The sequence below is a fragment of the Camelus ferus genome, chromosome 13, assembly GCF_009834535.1.
Source record: "Camelus ferus isolate YT-003-E chromosome 13, BCGSAC_Cfer_1.0, whole genome shotgun sequence".
Classification (NCBI taxonomy): domain Eukaryota; kingdom Metazoa; phylum Chordata; class Mammalia; order Artiodactyla; family Camelidae; genus Camelus; species Camelus ferus.
Window position 1 is genome coordinate 65311091 of NC_045708.1, and position 21831 is coordinate 65332921.

A 21831-nucleotide genomic window follows, 5' to 3' on the forward strand; every position below is an offset into this window, starting at 1 on the left:
CTACCTCCCCACCAAAATCCAACTTCCTTACCTAGGCCTGCAGGCCCTTCTTAATCAAGCCCTTGTCCACTGCATCAACCTCGTGTACTAGCCACGCTGGCCCTTTGGTGCGCTGGACACACCAGGCCTTTCCCACTTCATGGCCTCTGCACTTGGCGTTTCCTCTTAGTTGTTTCTTCTTGCCACTTCTGGCTTCTCACAGTTGGCTTCATGTAAGGTTTCAGCCTGGTGACACCCTCATAGCAAAACCTTACTTGGCCATCCTAGATATAAACTCCTGTTCCAAGTTACTGAGTGCCATCACTTTTTCAGTATCTTTCCTATTACTTATTGATTTATTTGTTGGCTGTCTGTCTTTTCCTCTGTTATAATATAAACTCCTTAAGGGCAGGGACCTTGTCTTCTTGTTCACCACTGTATCCCTGTGCTTAGAACAGTGCCTGAGACATAGTAGAGAGTCCGTAATTTCTTTGTTGAGTGAATGAATGACCAAATGAACCAACTTAGATTCTGAAAGTAGTCCTTAGCTGAACATAGTACCACAATGATAATTACTGGCAGAGTGAGCCCCTCTGTTGAAGGCAGTATGATTGACCCTTTCCTCAAGTGATTTGGGACACACATCCTCTCCCGCCAAAAAAAAAAAAAAAAAGGATTGAACAATGCAGTTCTGAATTTTACTGACAAGATTGTGTTCTATTGCTGTTGAACCTTTCTTATATTTTATCCAACTATCACTCAGGTTTTCTCTTTGCACAGAAAACTTCCTCTCTAGTCTCATGAAACTACCCACAGCTGTACAATGGATGTTTCACTATATGCACGGGTAGGAGTTCGGAATCTGTAATCACCCAGCTAATGGTAGTGTTCATTCAGTAGGTAGTAATTACAGAGATGGAATTCGGCCAGGAAGTTCAGGGTGACATTTCTACTTTTAGGTAGTGAAAATAAGTTCCCTTGTGATCACAGATAATCATAATGTTGAGATTAATCTTATTAAGAATGTAGGTCTAGATACAGTGTTAGCAAGATGGTGCTTTATTGACTTTTCCTATAAGTGCTGGTTCAGGTCTGGTTCAGCTGATAAATAAGTCACAACACCACTCCCTGTGTTTCTTGTGTTTTCCCTAAAGGCCTCTTCTGATCACTTGCTAGCCTGCCTGTGCCTGAGTTATAAAATCTAATGAAAATCGCCGCTGAGGAGCTGCTCCAGGCTACCCATAAAAACACTTCTTTTCATGTACTGTATCTGACGACTGCCTCTGGAACGTCTGTCCTGATAGCCCACTGCATTCAGAGTATGAAAATCCTCTTTGAATAAAGTCACTGTGGAGGCAAGTGGTGCAGGAGAGGCGAGAGGGCAGGAAATGACAGAGCAGGAACTGATGAAAGGGGGAAGGTGAAGAGGAGAGGAGAGGCAGGGAAAGTTGCGAAGAACTGAGAGGATAAATATTAAACATGGCTAAAAGGAGAAAGGGCTAAATTAATACTTTGAAAGGAAAGCTTTTTAAAAATATGGTTCTTCAAAGGGGATGAATTAGACCCTTATGTCCCTGGAGGTTACTTTTGAAGAGATTAGGATGGTGTAGGATTTCAGTCGTTTATAAATGACACTTCTAAACGCTCAGCCTATTCTCCAGATTAGTGTGAACCACCGCTTTAACCTTATTGACATTATTTGTTTGCTTAGCACTTTTTTCTTCCCCGGGAAGGGTAGGTAAATCTCAGCTCAGCATCTTTTGATTTATTGCAAATTGTAAATCAGCCACAGCTTTATTAATGAGACTTTAACAGATTGCCTTAGTTAAATGTTGATGAGATGAAAGAGAAAAAATACATACGCACATACATTAAGTCTGTGGCCTTCAGTGTTCTCTTAGCTGGAGATTAGAGAAAGATTCTGTGTGTTTTAGAGACTTTCACAGAGTGTAGAGAATTTAAAAGCACTAATAACCCACCGGAATTTACCTCGGAATGAATTTAGGAAAATACAATTCAAAGTCCTACAGGGACATTTAGACTGGGTCTCTTAGTTTTGACCGGCAGTGTTTAGCGACTCCCGAGGTTACTCAAGACAAGAAAAAGGCATGAATAAGTCTTGTTGAAAAAGGGTTATTCAACATGAGAGTTGTGAACAGGGTAGATTGGAAGTTGAGATTATAATGAATGTAATGAGGAAAATAAGCAACTGAGAGAGAGAGAGAGATGTCAGCAGAGCTCTGAGATCTCAGAGGTTGAGGAGTCTTGAATGACTGGATCTGAGGGCTTTCCTCCATAGTGGATAAAACCTGGAATTCTCTGTGTTCAAGTCTGTTGACCAGAATCACGATATGAATGATGTCTGTCTGCTCTTCTTTCCTTTCATATCCTTCTGGTTTCCCCTCCTTGTTTAAATTGGACAGTAATAGATGAAGGAAGTTAGCTAGTGGCACAGAGGGTGATGGACCAAAATCTGAGGTAGGTGGTTCTTGGGCTTCAGTTTCTTTATTGATAAAATTAAAGAGTACAGGATATCCTCGGCCCCTTTCCCCTCGAAAATGCTGATTGTGTAGTTAAGACAGATTGAGACCGGTGACTGCAGTGGAAGATTCATGCCTTGTTCTGTTCTGCCTTCACCAGACTCTTCCCTGAGCCCAAGTGGAGGCACAACCCTTTTTCTTCCTTCGTTAGTTTTTAAACTGTGTTTCCTGAAATGCTCTGGTTTCAGTGTGCTTCAGGGTGACAGGAGAAGACTGAGTGGGCAGGGTCCATTCCGCTCCTGTCCCGCATTCTGTTTTATCTATTGTTTTATAAGATAATCCTTAAAAAATCATTCTATTTCAGTGTACTTATTCCTGAAGTCATGAAAACAGTGACTGTGACAGCATGTCCTTGCTAAAAAGCTTCTGCAGACCCCAGGCCTCCTTTGCAGGCACTATAGAAACAGGCTTCAAGTTCCTAAAACCAAGAGCTAGCTGCTGAGCTCACACACACGTGCTGGAGGCATGGTCCTCAGTGTGGCCCACTGACCTGGCCAGCAGGTGGAAACCCATGAGAAGTGCAGAGTCTTGGGCCCCATGCCAGACCTGCTGACTCTGAACCGGCGTTTTAACCAGAGTCCCAGGTGATTCATTCGCGCACCGAGTTTGGGAAGCCTGGCAGCAGTCCAGATCTTACCCGGCATCCCAGGCTCTTCACCGCACATTGAAGGGCACACGTTGGATGAAGTGTGCCATTAGGAGGGTTTAGTTTGATCCTGACTGTCCTTTGGAAGGGAGGAGGGGAAAAGGGAACGAAGTTTGTCCCTGAGTCTTTCATCACAGCATCCTCTAACATTTGGCTTCTGTAGCCCAGTTTTCTCAGACTTCAATCCAGCATCTCCTGTTGTTTTCCCTCTAACACCATCACATCCATACTAAATCTCAGCTTCTGGAAGATAGAGCGGAGTTGTAAATATGTCTTAAGCAGCCTTGAACCTCCACCTCCCATTCCTGTTTCCTTTGCCTTTGATTTCTCCCTCATTTGGGGCTGAAATACTGGAATTGATTTTCACAGGATCAAAGGCTTATATAATTTACCATTAAGTGGAAATTATAAGGACTTTTCATATTCAACAGGTACAGTTTTTTAAGGGTTCAGTTCGTGGGTCATCTAATTTTTTAATTTTCTGTTTTTTTTATTTGCCATTTGGTATTTTTGTTCCATTTGGGGCCTTACTTGAAGAACAAATAGGAAGGAACCTGGGAATCTCATTTTTTTTTTTTTTTTTTTTTGGCTCTTGGTTTTGGTGGGGAAAAAACTGTAAATATCTACTGTAAATATCTGAATTTTCTAAAGTGATATAATTTTGTTTTCTAACTGAATTTTCATATTTTATTTTAAAGGTGTGTGTATGTCGGTGTGTAAAATAATGAAATAAGGTTTATTTCATTTCCCTTCTAAAAACTCCATTATTTCTTTCAGTAAACGAATTAGTGATGCCTTCCCTAAAAAAATAAATTCTTCTTCCAGACTCTCCCCTCTCCTCTTAGTCCACATCCTCCGACATAAGGCTGCTTCTGCACCATTTCCCTCCTCTGTCCTTCCAATAGGCCTTATCCAGAAGGCAGCCATCAACATTCACTGCTACTAATTTACTGCAAAGCTGGTAAGAAGTATTCCAGAATATCTCCTTGTGACTAACTCTATTCTAAAATATAAATGAAAGACTGATAAACTGTCAGAAGTACGCAGTTGACAGGGCTGTGCCTTAGAGGCCGAGGTCCCAGCCTGTGGATGCTTTCAGTGCAGCCGAGGGGGGTGGGCGCCCACCCCTCACCCACCCCCTCACCGTCTCTAGTCTCCAGAAGGGATTCTCAGTCACTTGCTGTTTATCACACAGAGATTTGCTTGTCAAAAATATGTACCATTTTTCTTGGAGAAATTATGTATCACTGCTTTGCAGCTGGTTGATTGAGTTCTATATTCACCAGTTCTTTAAATACACTTACACTTAAAGGATTTTTTATATTAACTTATCTTTTGTATATTTTTAATTCCAGTGAATTAATAGTAAATTAATTACAGTGAATTGATATTTAGATTTTTTTTTAATTTTACCTGTATTTACCTCTCTAATTTTATTCATCTTTCTCATCAACAAGCTAATGAAGTCTGCTCTTAGCTCTTCAAAGTCTTCTGATAGTCGTCTTTAATCATTTGGCTTAAGGATTAGCGATTTTTGTTTTATTTGTTGAGTCACTGATAAATAGGAATTCTTATGAATAACAAGTCTCTGAGAAGAAAACAGATTTGCATAGAACACCCCTGTGCTGAAGTGCGCCTGCTTCAACGTGTGTGTTGGTACCCACCTTCCCCTCACCCCATATAAACGTACTCACTGCACAGTATTGTAATGTTTGCATTTTTGTTTCCAGGGTCCTCTTTCACTCCTTTCTGAGTGTGGTGACAGTAGCTTTCTCTATGATGAATTAGTAGTTACAGGTCACCCTCTGCTTTCCTTAGCTGAAGACTGTATGTCAAGCTCTGTAATTGTCAAAGTGGTGTGACTGGTTATAAATGCCTCAGTGGAAAATATTTTGCTATCACCAAATTTCCTCAAGTTGTACTTTAGTAATGAATATGTTCTCCCTTTTCAGGTGCGCTTTGTAAAGAATATAACTTCCTGGAAAGAGATGAAGCCAGGATTTTATCATGGGCACGTTTCTTATCTGGATTTTGCAAAGTAAGTTATACCTAAAATGACACACAAAAGAATGCTTTGTACTTTAACAGCCTAAAAAGGACTAAATTCATTAAATTGTTATGATTTTGACTTTAAAAAAGTTACAATTTTTGACTTAAATTATTACGACTTTGGCTTGCCTTTGCCACTTTTAGCTATGTAATTTAAGTATACCTTCTAGTATTTTACTGCCCTCTAGTGTTCATAAATTGATAATTATTATATTAGTTTTAGAAATTCAAGGTAGATTAAATTTAGGTAATACCCTTTAAAGTTATTCATCATTATTATTTTTCTGCTTCCTGTACAGCCAAATGACACTATTTTAGGAGAGCCCCAAGTTTTAACCTAGAGGCCAGTTGGATTATGACTTAACCATGTCGTTGACCGAGAACAGAGAAAGCAAAGAAGCCATCACTCAGTTACTGGTTCTCTGAAGCGTCTGCTTCACAGCCAAGACGCAGTCAGGTCCCCTTGGGATTCCTTGTTTTAGCTTTAAAGTTGGGATATATTCTAAAGAGACTTTTTTTTTTTAAAAATGATTTTCCTTTATAGTGGTTTGCCTGAAGCTGGAGATAAATAACTCAATTTCCATAATTTTGGGGAGGAGTGGGATCAGGGTATTCCTGTCATAATTCTCTCAAGAAAAGTTCGTAAAAACTACAGTCCTGGGTACAGTATCCAGCATTGTGTGGCTCCCCCTCGAGTCTGTGCCACAGGAAAACAGACTCACGGTTGGTGGCGGGGGTGAGGGGTGGGAGCTCAAGATTTGCAGATACTAACTACTATATATAAAATAGATAACAAGTTTATACTGTACAGCACAGGGAACTATACTTAATATCTTGTAGTAACCTATAATGAAAAAGAATATGAAAAGGAATAAATGTATGTCTATGTATGACTGAAACGTTACGCTGTACACCAGAAATTGACCCAACATTGTAAACTGACTATGCTTCAATTTAAAAAAAAGAAGAAAAAAACCCAAAACATCCAAAACAAATACTAATAAGAAAACTGGTCAAAAGGAATATTCTAAATATACGTGACTTGGTGAATCCATTTGAACGTTTTTTGGTAGCACGTAGAATACCATTATAGTAAAACCTCAAATCCAAATCTTTTCCCTAATAAGATTCTGCAATAACTTGAAAAACATTTAAAGTGTTTTTTTAATTATTTCAGCTTAGACATATTTGCTCAGTCATTTCATTAGCATCCATGACTTCAAAGTAATAACACCCTCATGTGTCTGTCAACTTTAAAAGGGCATTCTGCATAAAATCTGAAAAGTAAAGTGATCTCCCACTGTTATTTTGACCTCTGAAATTTGGAAAGAAAGAGTTGAATGAAATATCACTGATTCACACTGATAATAACTCTTTAACTTTTGTGAAAAGCATGTAATTAAAAGGAACCCCCCAAATGTTACATACATATCACAGTGTGTTCTTCTTTCTAGTTCCTCCCGCAGCCCTCAAGATCTTTCAGCAAAGTGGTAGCTTTAAAGTCAGATGCACATTTTTCTATAAATGATTCATACGGCAATACTGAAAACATTTTGTAGGCAGCTTTAAAGTAAACTAATTATTTTTTCTTTGCAGAGGCATTGAACCGATTTTATAAACGTCATTCATGTGCATATTTTCCCTCCGGGCTGCATTATCCTTCAATTGAGTGTTTGTTACCCTTTCACCTAAATGATTTATTTTTTGTCCACACACTGCTTGGTTTCTCATACTTGAGGTTTTCATTATTAAAATAATATATTGAGTGCTTTTGCTTTTGGCAAAAGTCTTAGACTTAGAATGAAGCTAGGGTTCTTGTAGTTGAAAAAGTATAAAGATTCTTGAAAAGATTAATCTCACTGATTAAATACTAACATGAACGTTTAAGGGTTTGAATATTTTCATAATGTGTTTCATGTTATTGGGAGCAAAAAGTATTATGAAAAATTGTAATAGACTTCTGTAAGATTTCTAACAAATAGCTTAAAACAACTAGAGGAAATATATTTTGATGTATGGAGTCATGAACTATTTTAGATGTAACTTGTATCTTTAAAATAATTTTTAGTTTGACTGTCATACCACGAATGTGTAAGAAAGAGGAAAGAAACAGCAACCTACCAATTTTTAAAATACCTTAATTTTGAAAACATAGTCTTAACTAGTGTCGTACTATACTGAGTCCATTAAAATACTTGCTTTCAGGAGAAAACGGTCAAATTTGGTGAAAGAAATACTTAATCACATAGCTTTTCAGGTGCCTTAGCAGAAACACTGAAAGGAGAGGAAACCCAGGCAGTGAGATAGAGAAATAAAAAGTGAAAAGTTCCCTCTAATTTAGACTGATCACTAAAAGGCACACATTTTATTTGGAAGCCTAAGTCTGCTCAAGCCATGCTTTGGTTTTCTTTATCTGGTTTTATTCAGAACTTTAGAATAATAACAAAAATATCTTCTCGTTACATATTTGCATTCCTGTCCTGTCTTGTTCCTTTTTGTCTTAACCGTATTCTTACTTTTTAAGCACATTTCCTTCAGTTTTTCCCTTTAGAGTTTAATTAGTTTTTTTTAATTGATAGACAACACAATTTTAAAATAATGTCGATATGCTAACATCATAAATTTAGAAATTTCTAATTTAAAAAAATTCTATAGCTTGGACATTATCAAAATGTCCTAGGGTGCAGGCAATACAAAGTTGAATAAGTTGCAGATCTTGTCATGAGTGAAACCCCTTTTTTCCCTATAATTGTACATTTTTTTATTGTTTCTTTATAAACAATGAAAATATTACAGATTACCTTCCCTTTTAAATCCATCCCACTCATTTACCAACAGCATCTGTTACTCCCACTTCCAATTTCTTCAAATTTGCAAAAGAAAAACATTTGAACATCTCTTTCAAAAATCCTTCTCAAAACATTTTCCTTTGTAAAGAAAAATGTGCAGCTGAAGGCAAACTATTTTCATGCTGGTTTCGCTCAGACTCTGCTGAGATTTTTTTGTGATTTAGCTACCGAGGGTCACATGTCAGCATCTGTCTTAGGAAGATGTTTGGAAATTATTTTCGATACGGCAGTCAGTTTTATTCAGACACACGTCAGGTGTGTGCCTTTGTGGCGTCCCCAGGAGTGAGTCTGGGTTTTCATCACTGTCACTTGGTTTCTCATATCACCCCCGTTGTCTTTTTCAGAATAACTGAGGCGAATCAGTAAAGAAGCAGCTTTGTCGGGACAAGAACAAATAACTGAATGCTTCCCTAGGTCTAAAATATGCAAGAGAACTAACAAAGTGATGACATTTTAGGCCTGAGGAGAGTGTGGTAGTATATAGATCCACGTGAGATTGTCCCTTTTACCTTGTACTTCTCTGCTGAACTGGTTGAAACTGGCAGCATTTCAGCAAGCATATCACCACACTGTAGAAACGTTTTTAAAAATGATTGTCACCGTCATAGGCGGTATGTGGAGGTTGCCTCGTTGTTCACCTTGTGTTGCTGGCTCTTTCTGCAGCCTCGGTCCTGCCGGCTGCCAAGGAGCAGCCCCTAAGTCAGACAGCTCCGCGTTAGCCCCTCAGTCCCCCACCAGCTCGGCAGCCTCAGCCCCACGCCTTCTGAGCTTCAGCTTCCCCGTTTGCCAAATGAGGATCATTCAAGTAACTACGGCACGGGTGGCTGTGAGGAGTGAACACGATCATGTGTGGGGAGCTCTGAGTTTGGGTCTCACACAGAGCTGTCAGGGTCTTTTAAAACGCTGTCTCCTTTCAGTTACCGCGCTGTCTTACGGGTGTTCTCCTCTCCCGGCCTGAATCTCTGCTGGCCCTCCTCATCCCCAGCTCCTAGGAAGGCAATGCTCAGGGCTCTGTCTTTGCCAACATCATTCTCTTTTGGGGGGGTTTACCCATTTTTATTAATCAAGACATCCAAGCAAGAAACCTTAGTGTTGTCTTGAACAACGCTTTTCTTCACCACGTCTGTCTAGTCAGTCACCAAGTCTTTTGAACCTGGCTTTTTTCACTTAGTCTGATGCTTTTGACGGGCATCCAATTTGATGCCTGAATCAGTAGTTAGTTCCTGACCGAGCAGGATGGATGCATACTGAGTAGTAAGGATGGAAGCACCACAGTTGTATCCATTCACCAGTCTGGTTACCTCAGCTGTTTCTGGCTTTTGCGGATTGTGAGTAAAGCTGCCAAAATCATTTGCAGTCAGGTTTTGTGTGGACACAAGGCCTTCATTTCTCTTGGGTAAAACCTAGAAGTGGGATGCCTGGATTATGTGGTGACTCTCTAAGACCCTGCTAAGCTGTCTTCCCGAGTGGCTAAATTATTTTGCAATCTCACCAAAAGTGCACAAGAGTTCCAGTTGCTGTGTATCCTTGCCAGCATTTGCTACTGTCATATATATATATATATTTTTTTTTTTTTTAATTTGGGCCATTCTAACAGACATACACCCTTTTTAGGAGATAAATACTTTTAAAATCTTTCCTTCTTAACATTAGTATCAGTGGGACCAACACATTTCAGCAGGTCATTCACTATTTTTGAAACAAGACAGTGGGAACTTACCACTAGAAGGATTTGAAAAAGTTTCTGTGAACCCTTTAGGGATAAGAGAGTCCAGAAGAAATGTGCACAGTCCTCCCTTGGTATTTGCAGCTTCCGCATCCCCAGATTCACCTGACCATGGGTCAGCGTCCCCAGTGAGAGACTGCCACGTGACTAAAAAGGTTCAATCTAGCAGGAAGCAGAAATCTCAAAGCATAATGCTTCCCAAAGGCGGTCCAGCCCCCTTTCAGCTTCACCGCCGTCCATTGAGGCTTGGCCCAGCCAGCTGACAAGGTTCCTTTCACGTGTTCTGGATACGTGCTTGTTCTTTTAACCATCCTCTCGTTGGTCCATCTCTCAAAGCCGTATGGGGCGGTTGTGAAGAAAGGAGGCTCGCTGGTGCTCCTGGCTGTGCCGTGCTGTGCATGCTGACATGGCTGGAGTAAAGTTTCTGAGATGTCTTCTTAACCACCCTGCTGCTCAGATTATATTTTTTCCCTTCTGCTCATCATATAACTTTTCAGATTCCTACCAAATATGTTATTTACCTAATAAGTCAATAGTAGTTTTATTTCCTGGAGTGAAGATGGATTTTCTGCTCCTCCTCCCAAGCCTTCCTGAGGAGCAGCTGAGATGCCTGGCCAGGGTTAAAGGTGGAGTCTGCAACTACCCAACGTTTTTTCCCCCTTGTACAAAACCACCTGGTTAGTAAAAGAATTAAACCTACAAACCTAAAGGACATTTGTTTCCTAACTAACTGAGCTGGATGGCCTGCTACCATTTTATCGTGCCTATTTCCAGTTCTAATTCCTTGCCTCTTTGTCTGCACAGCCTATACCCTAACCTACAACTAATAGTTCTGATCCATTTTCAGAAGAAGTTGACCTAGGTTATCGCATTAAAATTATGTTTCATACATAGAAGTGTCACCCAAAGTGGCGCCCCAGGAAGTCATTTCCCAGACAGCAAGAAGAGTTTTGTCAAGTCCCAGGTCCCCTTTTCACTTCTCCGTGGTAAATTGCTGTCTGTTCCACGTGTCGGGGACTGGGGGAAAGGAGGAAAGAGGACAGAAGCATTGGTGGGAGAGGTTCTGGGAGGATGTAGTTCCCAAGGGAATAGTTCCGGTGGATCAGTGGCTAAAAATGGAGGTGACCAATTGGATTCCAGGGAATCCCATAGTCTTAAGAATGGAGTTGTTGCCCTGGCTGTCCTGTGCTTCCCCCTTCTTTTACATCCCTATTACAAGACTCTCAGCTCTCTCAGTAAAGGGAGCGACTGTGTATCCCTTCTGCCTGCCCTCCCTACCTTCTTCTCACTAGTGAGTGCACTCTCCCACAGGAGGGCTTCTGTAAGTGGTTAGTTCCCAACAGTCTGTTCAACCTGGTTCTACTATCCAACACCTCTGTGCCTGACATTGAGCACTAGTGACACAGCCGTGAACGAGACAGAAACAGCCCCCTGCCCTCCTGGAGCGTCTACTCTAATGCATTTGCAACAATACTCCCTTGCATATACTTGCAGCAATACTGTTTCCTCTTTTAAAAATCTGTAAAAAATTTTTACTGCATTGTTGTTGGTTTTATAGGTTTATGGTTTGTTCAGTGAAAAAATACATCCTAAGTTCTGATCAGCCAACAACATCATTAATGTAATGATGTTTTGCAAAAAAAAAATTCTCTGTAGTTTCCAGTATTTCCATATATATATCAAGTTTAATGACCTAGACTTACTTAATAGAAAAAGGCTAGAATTCAAGAGAGCTGACCCCTTTTTTTGCGCACAAAGCAGTTCTTATCGAAGATAACCCGTTTGTAAGTTAGGAACTTCCTGTTCAGTTAATTTTCAGTAATTCAGAGGCTGAAAGTAACGAGTTATGTAGGTACCTTGCTTTTTTCTCTTCCGTGGCCTCTTTTCACTACTCATTTGCTTAAGAGTTTCTTATAAAACATTTATAGGATGCCTGCTGTGTGTAAGACATGCATTGTAATAAGCAGAAGGAAGGGGAAAATGTAAAACTGGTTAGGTTAGCTGAATGCTTTTTAGTGCCTTTGAAAAAAGATTTTGGTAGAAAAAGGAAATTTAAATTGTAAGCAGTTAGCTAAATTCAGGGTTTCTGTGGACAGACGAGTGAACATAGCAAGACTGGTCAAAACAGGAAGCAGTTTTCACTGCCTCCTGCTCAGAGTCATACAGCTTAGGTTTACTGCATCTCACACAGTGAGTCCCATTTTAAGAGAGACTGCTATTTTTTTTAGTCTTCCAAATAGTGCTAGTCAGTGGGCAAGTACTGTGTACTGGGCCCTGTGAAATATATAAAGGTAGAGTGAAGCACTGTGCCTACCCTCAGGTGGCTTATAATGCTCCTGGGGAGAACGGGCTTAAAAGAGAAGCGCTAGCAGGCAAAGGTATAGAGTGAAATTGTGGGACAGCAGTAGCTCCTGGGTGCAGGTGTTAAAGGAAAGCAGACAGCACTACCTGCGAGCCCCAGCAAGACTTCCTAGACCTCACAAGATGTTGTTGCCCCCATAGTTGACTCCAAAACACCAGCCAGTGGCCTCCCCCACCAGCTTTACTGAGACATAATTGATACATTGTTGATATACAATCTTGCACATTTGAGGTGTACAGTGTGGTGATTTGATGCACATATATATTGTGAAATGTTTACCACAGTAAGGTTAGTTAACACATCCTCACCTCGCATGACTGCCGATCTGTGGTTTTGGTGAGGACAATTAAAATCTATTCCCATAGCAACTTTCAAGTACACAGTACAGTGCTGTTAGCTGTAGTCACCGTGCCATAAGTCAGATTCCGCACTGTGACCTTCTCTGCTGACTCAGGCCCCCTCCTGGTGCTCACGGCCTGTAGGGCCCACGTGACCTGCTCTCCCTCCACCCCCGTCTCTCCGCTCCCATTCTCCGTTATTCTCCCCTTTCTGACTGCGGCAGCCAGACTGACCTCCTTGCTATTCCTCCAAAACGCCTGGCACTTAGCTGCTTCAGGGCCTTCTGACTTGGCAGTCTGAGCTTCCTGGAACCCCTTCTCCCAGGCATCTACATGGCTCTCTTCTCATCACATAATGATGGTGATGCCCTGTTTTGCACTGTGCTCTCCCCATGTCTCTGTATCCTCTTCCGCTGCACTGCTTTTCCCCTTAGTGTGTTTACTGTCTAACATTGGTACTAGTGTTTTTACCGTCTAACTTATTTAATGGTTTATATTCTCTCTCTCCCAAGTAGAATGCTAATTTCAGAAGGACAAGGAATTTTGTCTTTTTTTTTTTTTTTATTCACTGCTCTATTCCTAGTGTTAGAATAGTTCCTGGCATATATTGGTTACACACACACACACACAAATGGTGTTTTTTTGGATGAATTGCTATAATAGAAGGAAAGAATAGAAAACAAGAATGGCATTCCAGTTAAGGAAGATACAATGAGCAAAGGCATGGAAAGAGAAATAGGAATATGTATGGTACATTGGTGAAGGTGGACGGGGGGGGCCTAACCATCACGGGTAGGTGGTTTCTTGTTTGAGGATAGTTGAAAATAAAGTTAGGTCAGTAAAGTGGTACCCAAGGCGTAAGGCAAACAGACATTAGCAACCAGGCAAAGGAGTTTGGGTGTGATGTCAGCGTAAACAGCAGAGTTATTTCAGGTTCCTAAGATGAGTGAGCCCATTAACAGTGTTTTAGGAATAGCAGTTGAGAATTGTTATGAAGATGGGTTGAAAGGGGAGAGACTGGATTCAAGAAAACCAGCTAGTTTCAGTCATCCAAGCAAGGGGCCTGTGAAGAGGGCAGTTGTGAAGAGAAACTCGGTAATGATGAAGACCGGTCAAGTCTGTGAGAAGGCCCACAAAAGAGAAAAACAAAAGGGCTTGTTGTAACTGCTAAAGGAAGAATGAAGGAACGCAGAGTGTCGAGATAACATTAAGGTTCAAGACTGGGACGAGTGAGGATAGGAACAGGGACCAGCTAGGTAGGTCTGGGGTCTGCAGGGGTTGCTGAAGTAAAAGCCTTTTGTTTTCCTTCAACTTTCTGTCATTCCTTAAGGAAATAATGCTGAGAACTTAAAGGCTTTCACTTCTATCTCATCTTTAAAATTAGCAGCAAGATCTTGTATATATTTCCCTGTGCTATACAGTATAATCTTGTTTATCTATTCTGCATAAGCCTGTCAGTATCTACAAATTTTGAAATCCCTGTCTGTCCCTTCCCACCCCCTTGGCAACCACAAGTTTGTATTCTACGTCTATGAGTCTGTTTTTGTTAATATATACAAGATCTTGTGGTAGCTCACAGCGAAAAAAAAGTGACAATGAATATATGTATGTTTGACACATACATTGTAAAATGACTATAACTCAATAAAAAATGTTTAAAAAAATAAAAAAAATTAGCAGCCACAGAAGGTAGGCTCAAATGGTCACATGTGTGTGGGCCTCTGCTGTATCCATTGATAGTGTTTATCTAGCTTGATGGGCCAGAAATGAGGACTCGTTGCTCCGTGGAATTGAAATGTTTTATGTAATTCTTGCCTGTAAAATTTTAAATTATTTTTCATTCAATTTTCCCTTCTCTCCTTTATCTTCAGTTGTAAATTTAAAATTCTTATTTTTTGCTGGATTGTAACATAAATAATCACAAAATAGTTCGTCAATCTCCACATACTCTATTTTATTTACATTAATTCATGTTCTTTCAGTATAGAATTAACACCTCAAACGCGTAATTTCAGGACACCCCACAGGGAGTGAAAATGTCGATTTCATCTTTCGAACTTTGTCCCGTTTCAGGTTTGGTGTGAAGAGGAAGCCAGTTTACATCAATGTCATAAGGGACCCTATCGAGAGGCTAGTTTCTTACTATTACTTTCTGCGATTTGGAGATGATTATAGACCAGGGTTAAGACGACGAAAACAAGGAGACAAAAAGGTAATATTTTAGTCTTAAGATGTTTTGTAAAGATAATTGTTTATGAAATGCAATGAACAGGGTGCTTTTAAAATTTATTAGTGGTTCCAAGGACGTTGCTTGCTTATTGAGGAAATTTTGAAAAGAACCCAACAGTACAAAGAAGCGAAAGTCAAACCACTTTGTAGTTGATATTTTGAAGTATATGTGATGTTTTGTCCTTTTAAAAGCCATTTTACTTTTGTTCCAGAGCTGAATATTTGTTTTATTATAGTCCTGTTAAGAATTTTCTACAAGGCCATTATAGTTATTTATCACTTGAGATGTTTGTGTACATGCTTTGGTTCTCATAGTGTTGATGATAGCGGTTTATATTGATTTGTGATCATCTCTTTAGGGACATTCTTCTGTTAAAGAAGCTACTTTTTTTCAGGCAAGACGAGAACAGTAGCTCAAAAGAGTTCTTACTTAGCAGGTTCAGATGGAGTTGTCTTCTATTTAAGTGCATCCTCCAGAGTCGCCCCAGAGTTGTTTTTCTAAGAAACCAAACTGTGTCACTTTTCTGGTGGAAAGCCCTTACTGGGACCTCATTGCTCACAGGATTGCCCAGGGCACAGGAGACAGAGTCTGATGTGACCTGAGACCACCCTCTCCACCTCATTTTCCCTGAGGCGCCCAGCACCCCAGCCATGTGAGATGTCACCATCCTCCAAACTTACTGCTTTATACCTTTTGCACGTGTGTTGTTCCCTGTATTTAGAATGTTTCTGCTTCATTCTGGAAAACTCTTTGTCCACCTTCAAGATCCAACTCAAATGTTAACCTCTTGTCCCTTTCAAGGCTTCCAGACCACTGCACTCCATTCAAATCTCTATTTTTTAAGCATTTATTTTGTGGTACGAGAATTATTTGTTCACATGTGTGTCTTCTTCAGGAGGCTGTGAAGTTCCTGAAGCAGGGGCTGTATTTCATTCACTTTTGTCTGCCCCGTATCTAGCATGGTGCCGAGTCATCTGTAAGTGCTGAGCAGATGGCTCATCGAGGGAGTTCTGCACCTTCTCAACCCAAACTGATGTGTGGTAGTGATGCTAGATACTTGATGTACTGTAATAACTAACATCCAACAAAGAATTTTTTTCTAAGTTAGATGTGCCCTTTGTGTCACATGCGGAGGCAATTTTTTTGTTGTTTTACTTTTTTATGTTTTCTAGAAATTGTTGTTTCTTTCCTTTGTCTCAAAGCTTTAGACAGAAGGTTCTGAGCCAAACAGTACCTTTTTTTCCCCCACTGTCCACTCATCTCTGAGTATTATTTGATCTTCTGAAAAAAATGTGTAATTATATTACTATGGAGATTGTGCAAAATTTTATAAAATCTAATAATATAATTCTGTTGTGACCTAGTGCTTTAGAATTTATTGTTAGTTATTTCTGAATTCACTTCCGTGCTAACTGCTTGCTTTCTATTTTAATTTTAGCCCCATCATTTACACTAGCTCTCATCTGGTAATTGTTAGTATCCACCTCCCTCCTTCAGCTAAAGGAGAATTAACGTTGGTAAGGAACGGATTCATAGTCACGTAGGTTCCTGCGTCCACCATTTGTCACGTCACACCTGGATACCCTGGTTCTGTGGCTGCTGTCCTGTGTGGTTTGGGGAATTTGGTCATAATAATACTTAATAGAATAACAATAATAGCTCACATCTCTTGAGTGCTTATTGTGTATCCAGCTCTGTTTTAAGTCATATTGTGTAGTTTTGCAAGTGGTCTACACAACCGTTCTATGGGATAGTTGCTGTAATTGTCTCTGTTAACAGATTAAGGAAGCCGGAGCACGAAAAGGTTAAGTACCGCGCCCGGCATTACACTGCCAGTGAGTGGGGGAGCTGGAACTTAAACCCCAGCACCCTGACTCCAGAGCTCACAGTCTCAACCTCTCTATATCCTTTAAAAAGGAGGGAGGGAATGCAGCATGTTACTCGATATTTTTATGAGGTATGTTCCAGAGAAAAATGTTCTATGGGAAAAACTTTCCACAGAAAAATGCAGGCAGATATTTTAATTTAATTTCCCTTTCATCTTTGAATGTTTTGGGTAAGTATGCCATCTCCAGCCTGGAAATGTAACCATTTTTCACCCTAATGATGATAGGGCTTGGATTGGCTGTTTATGTCATTATAAAATACATCTCAATGCACCTGTTTATTTATTTATTTTTTGAGTGTCAAAAATTCACATTCATTACTATCACCTCTGACCTCATCAGAAAAGTCTTGAAGTATTGGGACACTTTCAGGCTTATGGTGACAGATGAAGTTTTCCAAAAATAAATTTAAAGTTTTTTATTTTTTTACTTGAAAGCTTAACTTTTATCACTGGCTCCCATAGGATTTCTCAGTCTTGGCATCACTGTTGCTCTGGGCCAGATAGCACTTTGTTGTGGGGCTGTCCATCGTAGGGTATTTACCAGCATCTCTGGCCTCTGCCTCATAGCATCCCCCCTGACACCCTCTGGGTGTGAGAACCCAAAATGTCTCTGAACATTGCCAGATGTCACCCTGGGGTCGGAACACTCCAGTTGAGAACCACTGTCTGTTGTTTTCTTTCAAGTGACGGGCACACTTTGTTTTTATATTATATTTATATTTATTTATTCATAAATAGTTATTTATATATATTTATATAAAAATATATTTGTTTATATAACCAAATACCCAAGTCTGAATAGTTTGTTTCTCAATCCTCCTTTCAGCATGAGCCTTTTTATGGCTTCCAAAGAACTATGCATGGAAACCTCATCACTCACATTTTCTAAATATGTAAATATCTTTTATAGATATTTTGGGTTTGTATTGCCCTATAGATTATTAAACATTTTTATTAATTGTTTTGTCAGCAGAACAGCAAGGGAGTCACTGCACATAACTATATACTCTTTTCCTAAGTGTAAGTAACAATCTAAGGGGCCAATCTGGTTATGTTTAAGAAGTCCCCACTGGTCCCAGAGACCCTAGTTCCTTCTCCAATTTGCTTTTTGTATTTCCTACTCTAAAATAACTAGACTTCTTGAATTATAATGAATTTAGAATATTCTACCTAAAATATGTATTAATTTATAAAAGATATTGATGAGGTTAGAAGAAATCCATACTTAGCCACTACGTGGTCCCACCACTGGCTTACAAAGTGTTGCCTCCCTAGTCCTTAGCAGTTCATTACCCCTGACCACGGTTTTTACTTGTGGAGCATGGCTTTTACTATCCTGTCTCACAAAGGCATTTGAGAGCTTACTACTGTTTGCTTAGAAAGTATTTTATATGTAAAAAGTGCCACAGGAAAGCAAGGTAATATCTCTGCAGTTTATATTTAAAGGTTTGGTAACTTTTTGTCGTAGACCAGTCTCCTCTGTCTCAGTCATCAGCATAAGGTGGGAGTCGAAACAAGGGACTGAATGAAATTGCCCTTGGGAGACACAGAGAGCATGAAGAGAGGACTAAATGAAAAATGGATGAAGAAGGAGAGGGTGTGCAAATCTGTAGCTCTGGGGAGTACCGACATTTAAGGAGTAGACAGAGGAAGGAGGGGAGCACACCGAGGAGACCGAGGTCAGAGAATCCGAAGACAAACCTGACAAGTCCTTGAAATGCATGGGAAAATAATTTCAGCTGCAAAGAGGCTACTGAATTGAGGCTGTTAGATTTGTCAGCACGGAGGTCATTAGGGATGTCCGAGAAAGGAGTTTAAGTGGAATCAAAAAGATGGAGGAGTAAATGAGAGACGAAATTAAGACCGAGAGGAAAGACTGCTCTTGAATACAAGTTTGGCTTTGAAAGGAACAAAAGAAATCAGAAAATACTTCTTTAAGATGACAGACACTTGGGCATATTAATAGAGCTGAAGAGAGCAAGGGGTGATGATAGAAGAAACTGGGAAAAAATGGATGGAGCAGGGTCTCAGAGGGGAGTGAGAATGGTATTCAAAGATAGGAGGAAATGCTTCTTTAAAGATGAGAGCAGTGGGGGCTGCAGATGCAGATAAGCTTGAACCTAAGCAGGAAATCACAGGAGTTCACTCTTAGCATCAGTTTTCTATATAAGATAAGAAGCAAGATCATTTGCAGAAAAGGGTTTGAATGTAAATATAATTTCCATCACTATCAAGCATCAAATTTTGTTTAATGACTTTAACCTTCAATTTTAGGAATTAAGTATCTGAGCTAATAATCTAAATAGTGTAAAGAATATTTTGATATTTTGTACCTGTAAAAAACATCTGTATCTAGGTCACAAAGAATTGCTTTTTCTAAGCATTGACGGTTTTTAAGTGGAAAAGCGGACCATCACTTTTTGTTTCTCTGGTATACTGAACTAGGTTTTGTGGGAGAGGACGGGATCTGGAGTGTTTTTATGTCATTTGTTTGTTTTTGCTTTTTATTTTAAGAACTTGAAGTTTTGTAAGAGAGAAATATTTATTTATAGAAAAATTCTATTTCTCAAATGTGACCAAAATGTTTAGGAGAAGACTAGTAGAAGTTAGCAACTAAGCGGGATAGTTCTGGTGACCAGCGTTTGAGTGACAGTCTTCTTCTGTGATATGAGAAGCCCGGGGCTCATGTCACTGTTGGAGTGAGTGCAGCAGTTCATCCTGAATAAAACCTTAGTGGACTGATTCATCAAGTTATATGTAGTAAAGATGGTATGGAGTTGCGTTAACTTGGCTTCTCTCACTAGGAAGTTTTATTCATCACATATTTATAAAGAAACAGGAATTTCCGTTATATGCTAAGACCTAGTACATTCATATATGCTCACCAATTTTTGATAATTCATAGTTGTTATTTTTCTTTCCTTCTCCCTTGCTACTGGCCATCTCTGGCTTGTTTCTTTTAGTTGATGGGAGTGAAACACCTCTGCCAAATGGTAAAAAGGAGCCATAAAGGAGGCAAAACTCAAACTGTTTTTCTACTTTTTATATTGTCTAATAAAATGTTTAATAGGTGGATTAGTTAGTGTAGATATTAAGCTTCTAAAACAAAGAAACCCAAATGTTTAAATAAGATTTTTTTTCTATCATACATTAAAAGTCTAAAGGTGAAGGGCCAGGCTATAGAGCTGCTTTACTCCACATTGTCATTCAGGGAGCTGGGTTCCTGCCATATTGTTGCTCTGCTGTCCTTTAGGGACTTGCCTTATGCACTTGGTTGAATTTGAGTCACCACCACATCTGCCTTCCAGCTCATGGGAAGGAGGGAAGTGAAGGGCCACCAATTTCCTTTTAACCAAGTGACTCAGAACCTGCTCACATCACTTCTGCCCCCAGTCCGCTGGCAAGAACTGAGTCATATGGCCATACCTAACTACACAAGAGGCTAAACTCTAGGACTGTGGAGGAAAGGAGGAATGGATTTTAATGGTAACTCTTAAGACTGCTAGAGGAGGCCAGTACATTTTAAACTACTGGTCAAAAATAGGCTTGAAGATTAGCTACAAATTGTCTTTGTTTGAAATATTAAAATACTTCTAACAACCCAGGATTAGGAGTTGGCTAACTAGAGAATTTGGGTTAAAATAGCCATTTTATGTGCTTATTCATTTAAACAGTTTTAATTCCAATAGTGGATGTTTACATTCCCAAATTTGTCCCCATAGTGACTCTATGGAAACAGACAAATGCTATACAGGTCAGGGAGAATAAGGACCAACAAAACATTATATTTGACTATTAGGGAGGAGAGGTGGGGACAGAGACACACTCAGACATAGACACATCCCATTTATTGAATGCCTGCAGTGAACCAGTCTTTGAGGTGGATTCTTTTACATCCATGATTTTATTTCCTCCTCAGAGGAAGATTGTGCCCTCCTTTTTTGGATAAGGAAGCTAACATAAAACTTAGGTTTTCTGGGCTTCAGGATTCAAACCCAAGTTGTAGATCTTCTTCCTAAATCATGGCGAAGGTCATTTGTAAAAGAAATGGGCAGATCAGTTGTGGGCTGCAGTTTGCCGATGCCTCTTAAATGTTGGCCTGAGCGGAGATAATTATTCCACTATAGCTTCACCCATAGCCAGGTCTAAGGATCTGGGGCCCTATTCTCAATAGATTTTTGGTTGAAAGGGACCTTTGAATTTATCTAATTTTATAGATTAGAAAGTGAGGTCTGAAGGCTGTAAAGACTTACTTAAAATAGAGTTAAACATGGTTCTGGAAACTCGGGGATCTGGACCTGGGTGTGTTCCATTTCTACTCTCTCATCCTCCCTCTCCTCAAATAACGGGTGGTGTTTATAGATGTCTAATGCAAGGCTGAGCTTCTCAGTTTGTTCTCTGGTATCTTGATGTCATTTCACATAGATAATGCCTCCTGTTAAAATGCCTGTGACAGACAGTAGGTACTCAAGAAAGTGGAGTTGATTTAATTGTAGATCCATAATCTGTGAGTCTCTTTCCCTTCTAATTAATTTAGTGAGATGCATTTGGAGAGGAGGGCATGCAAGTCATGAGAATCTGAGGTCATTTCTGCTTTGTACGATGATTTTCTTGTTTGTTTTAATAAGAAAAGGGGAAAAGACTTGTGTAGTCCGACTTCATATTCTTTACAAATAATTATTTCACAAGGAGTATCTTTATCCTTGTTTTTATTTAATTTCCTTTGGTAAGGGGATAGAAAATATAAATACACAAATTCAACATAAACCACTACTTATTTTCGAGGACAGGTTATTATCTGGGGGAGTGTTCCATTCGTATAGTAAAAGAATCCTTGTAAACATTGGCATAAAATGAAGATGTGAGAGATATCCGTGCTTAACTTTCTTCAGTATCTCAAGTATGTTTTTGTAACCGATCACTTCAATTCACTATCTCATCCCACCCACTGCTGCCATTTATTTAATAACTTACCACATTAAGATACTTGATAGGTGAGACTTGGGTTTCTGGCTCACATGTGCTGCTTTGTCTTTATTCCAGACCTTTGATGAATGTGTGGCTGAGGGCGGCTCAGACTGTGCTCCCGAGAAGCTCTGGCTTCAAATCCCGTTCTTCTGCGGCCACAGCTCAGAATGCTGGTAGGGAAATGCAGTTAGCCTCCATCAGTAATCTGTTCTCTCCAGAATCTGTTTCTCAAGGGGGAATGTGTTAGTCAGGGGCT

General features: G+C 39.8%; 1 protein-coding gene across 2 annotated transcripts in view; it reads left to right on the forward strand.

Annotated features, from left to right (window-relative positions):
* Positions 1 to 21831, forward strand: part of HS2ST1 (heparan sulfate 2-O-sulfotransferase 1) — a 157579-nt gene that overhangs the window by 126736 nt on the left and 9012 nt on the right. For both annotated transcript variants that reach the window (XM_032494732.1, XM_006188905.3), the window contains exons 3-5: positions 5118 to 5203; positions 14563 to 14701; positions 21651 to 21748. In XM_032494732.1, coding sequence (XP_032350623.1) covers positions 5118 to 5203; positions 14563 to 14701; positions 21651 to 21748 — 323 coding nt within the window. The remainder of the gene's footprint in view (positions 1 to 5117; positions 5204 to 14562; positions 14702 to 21650; positions 21749 to 21831) is intronic.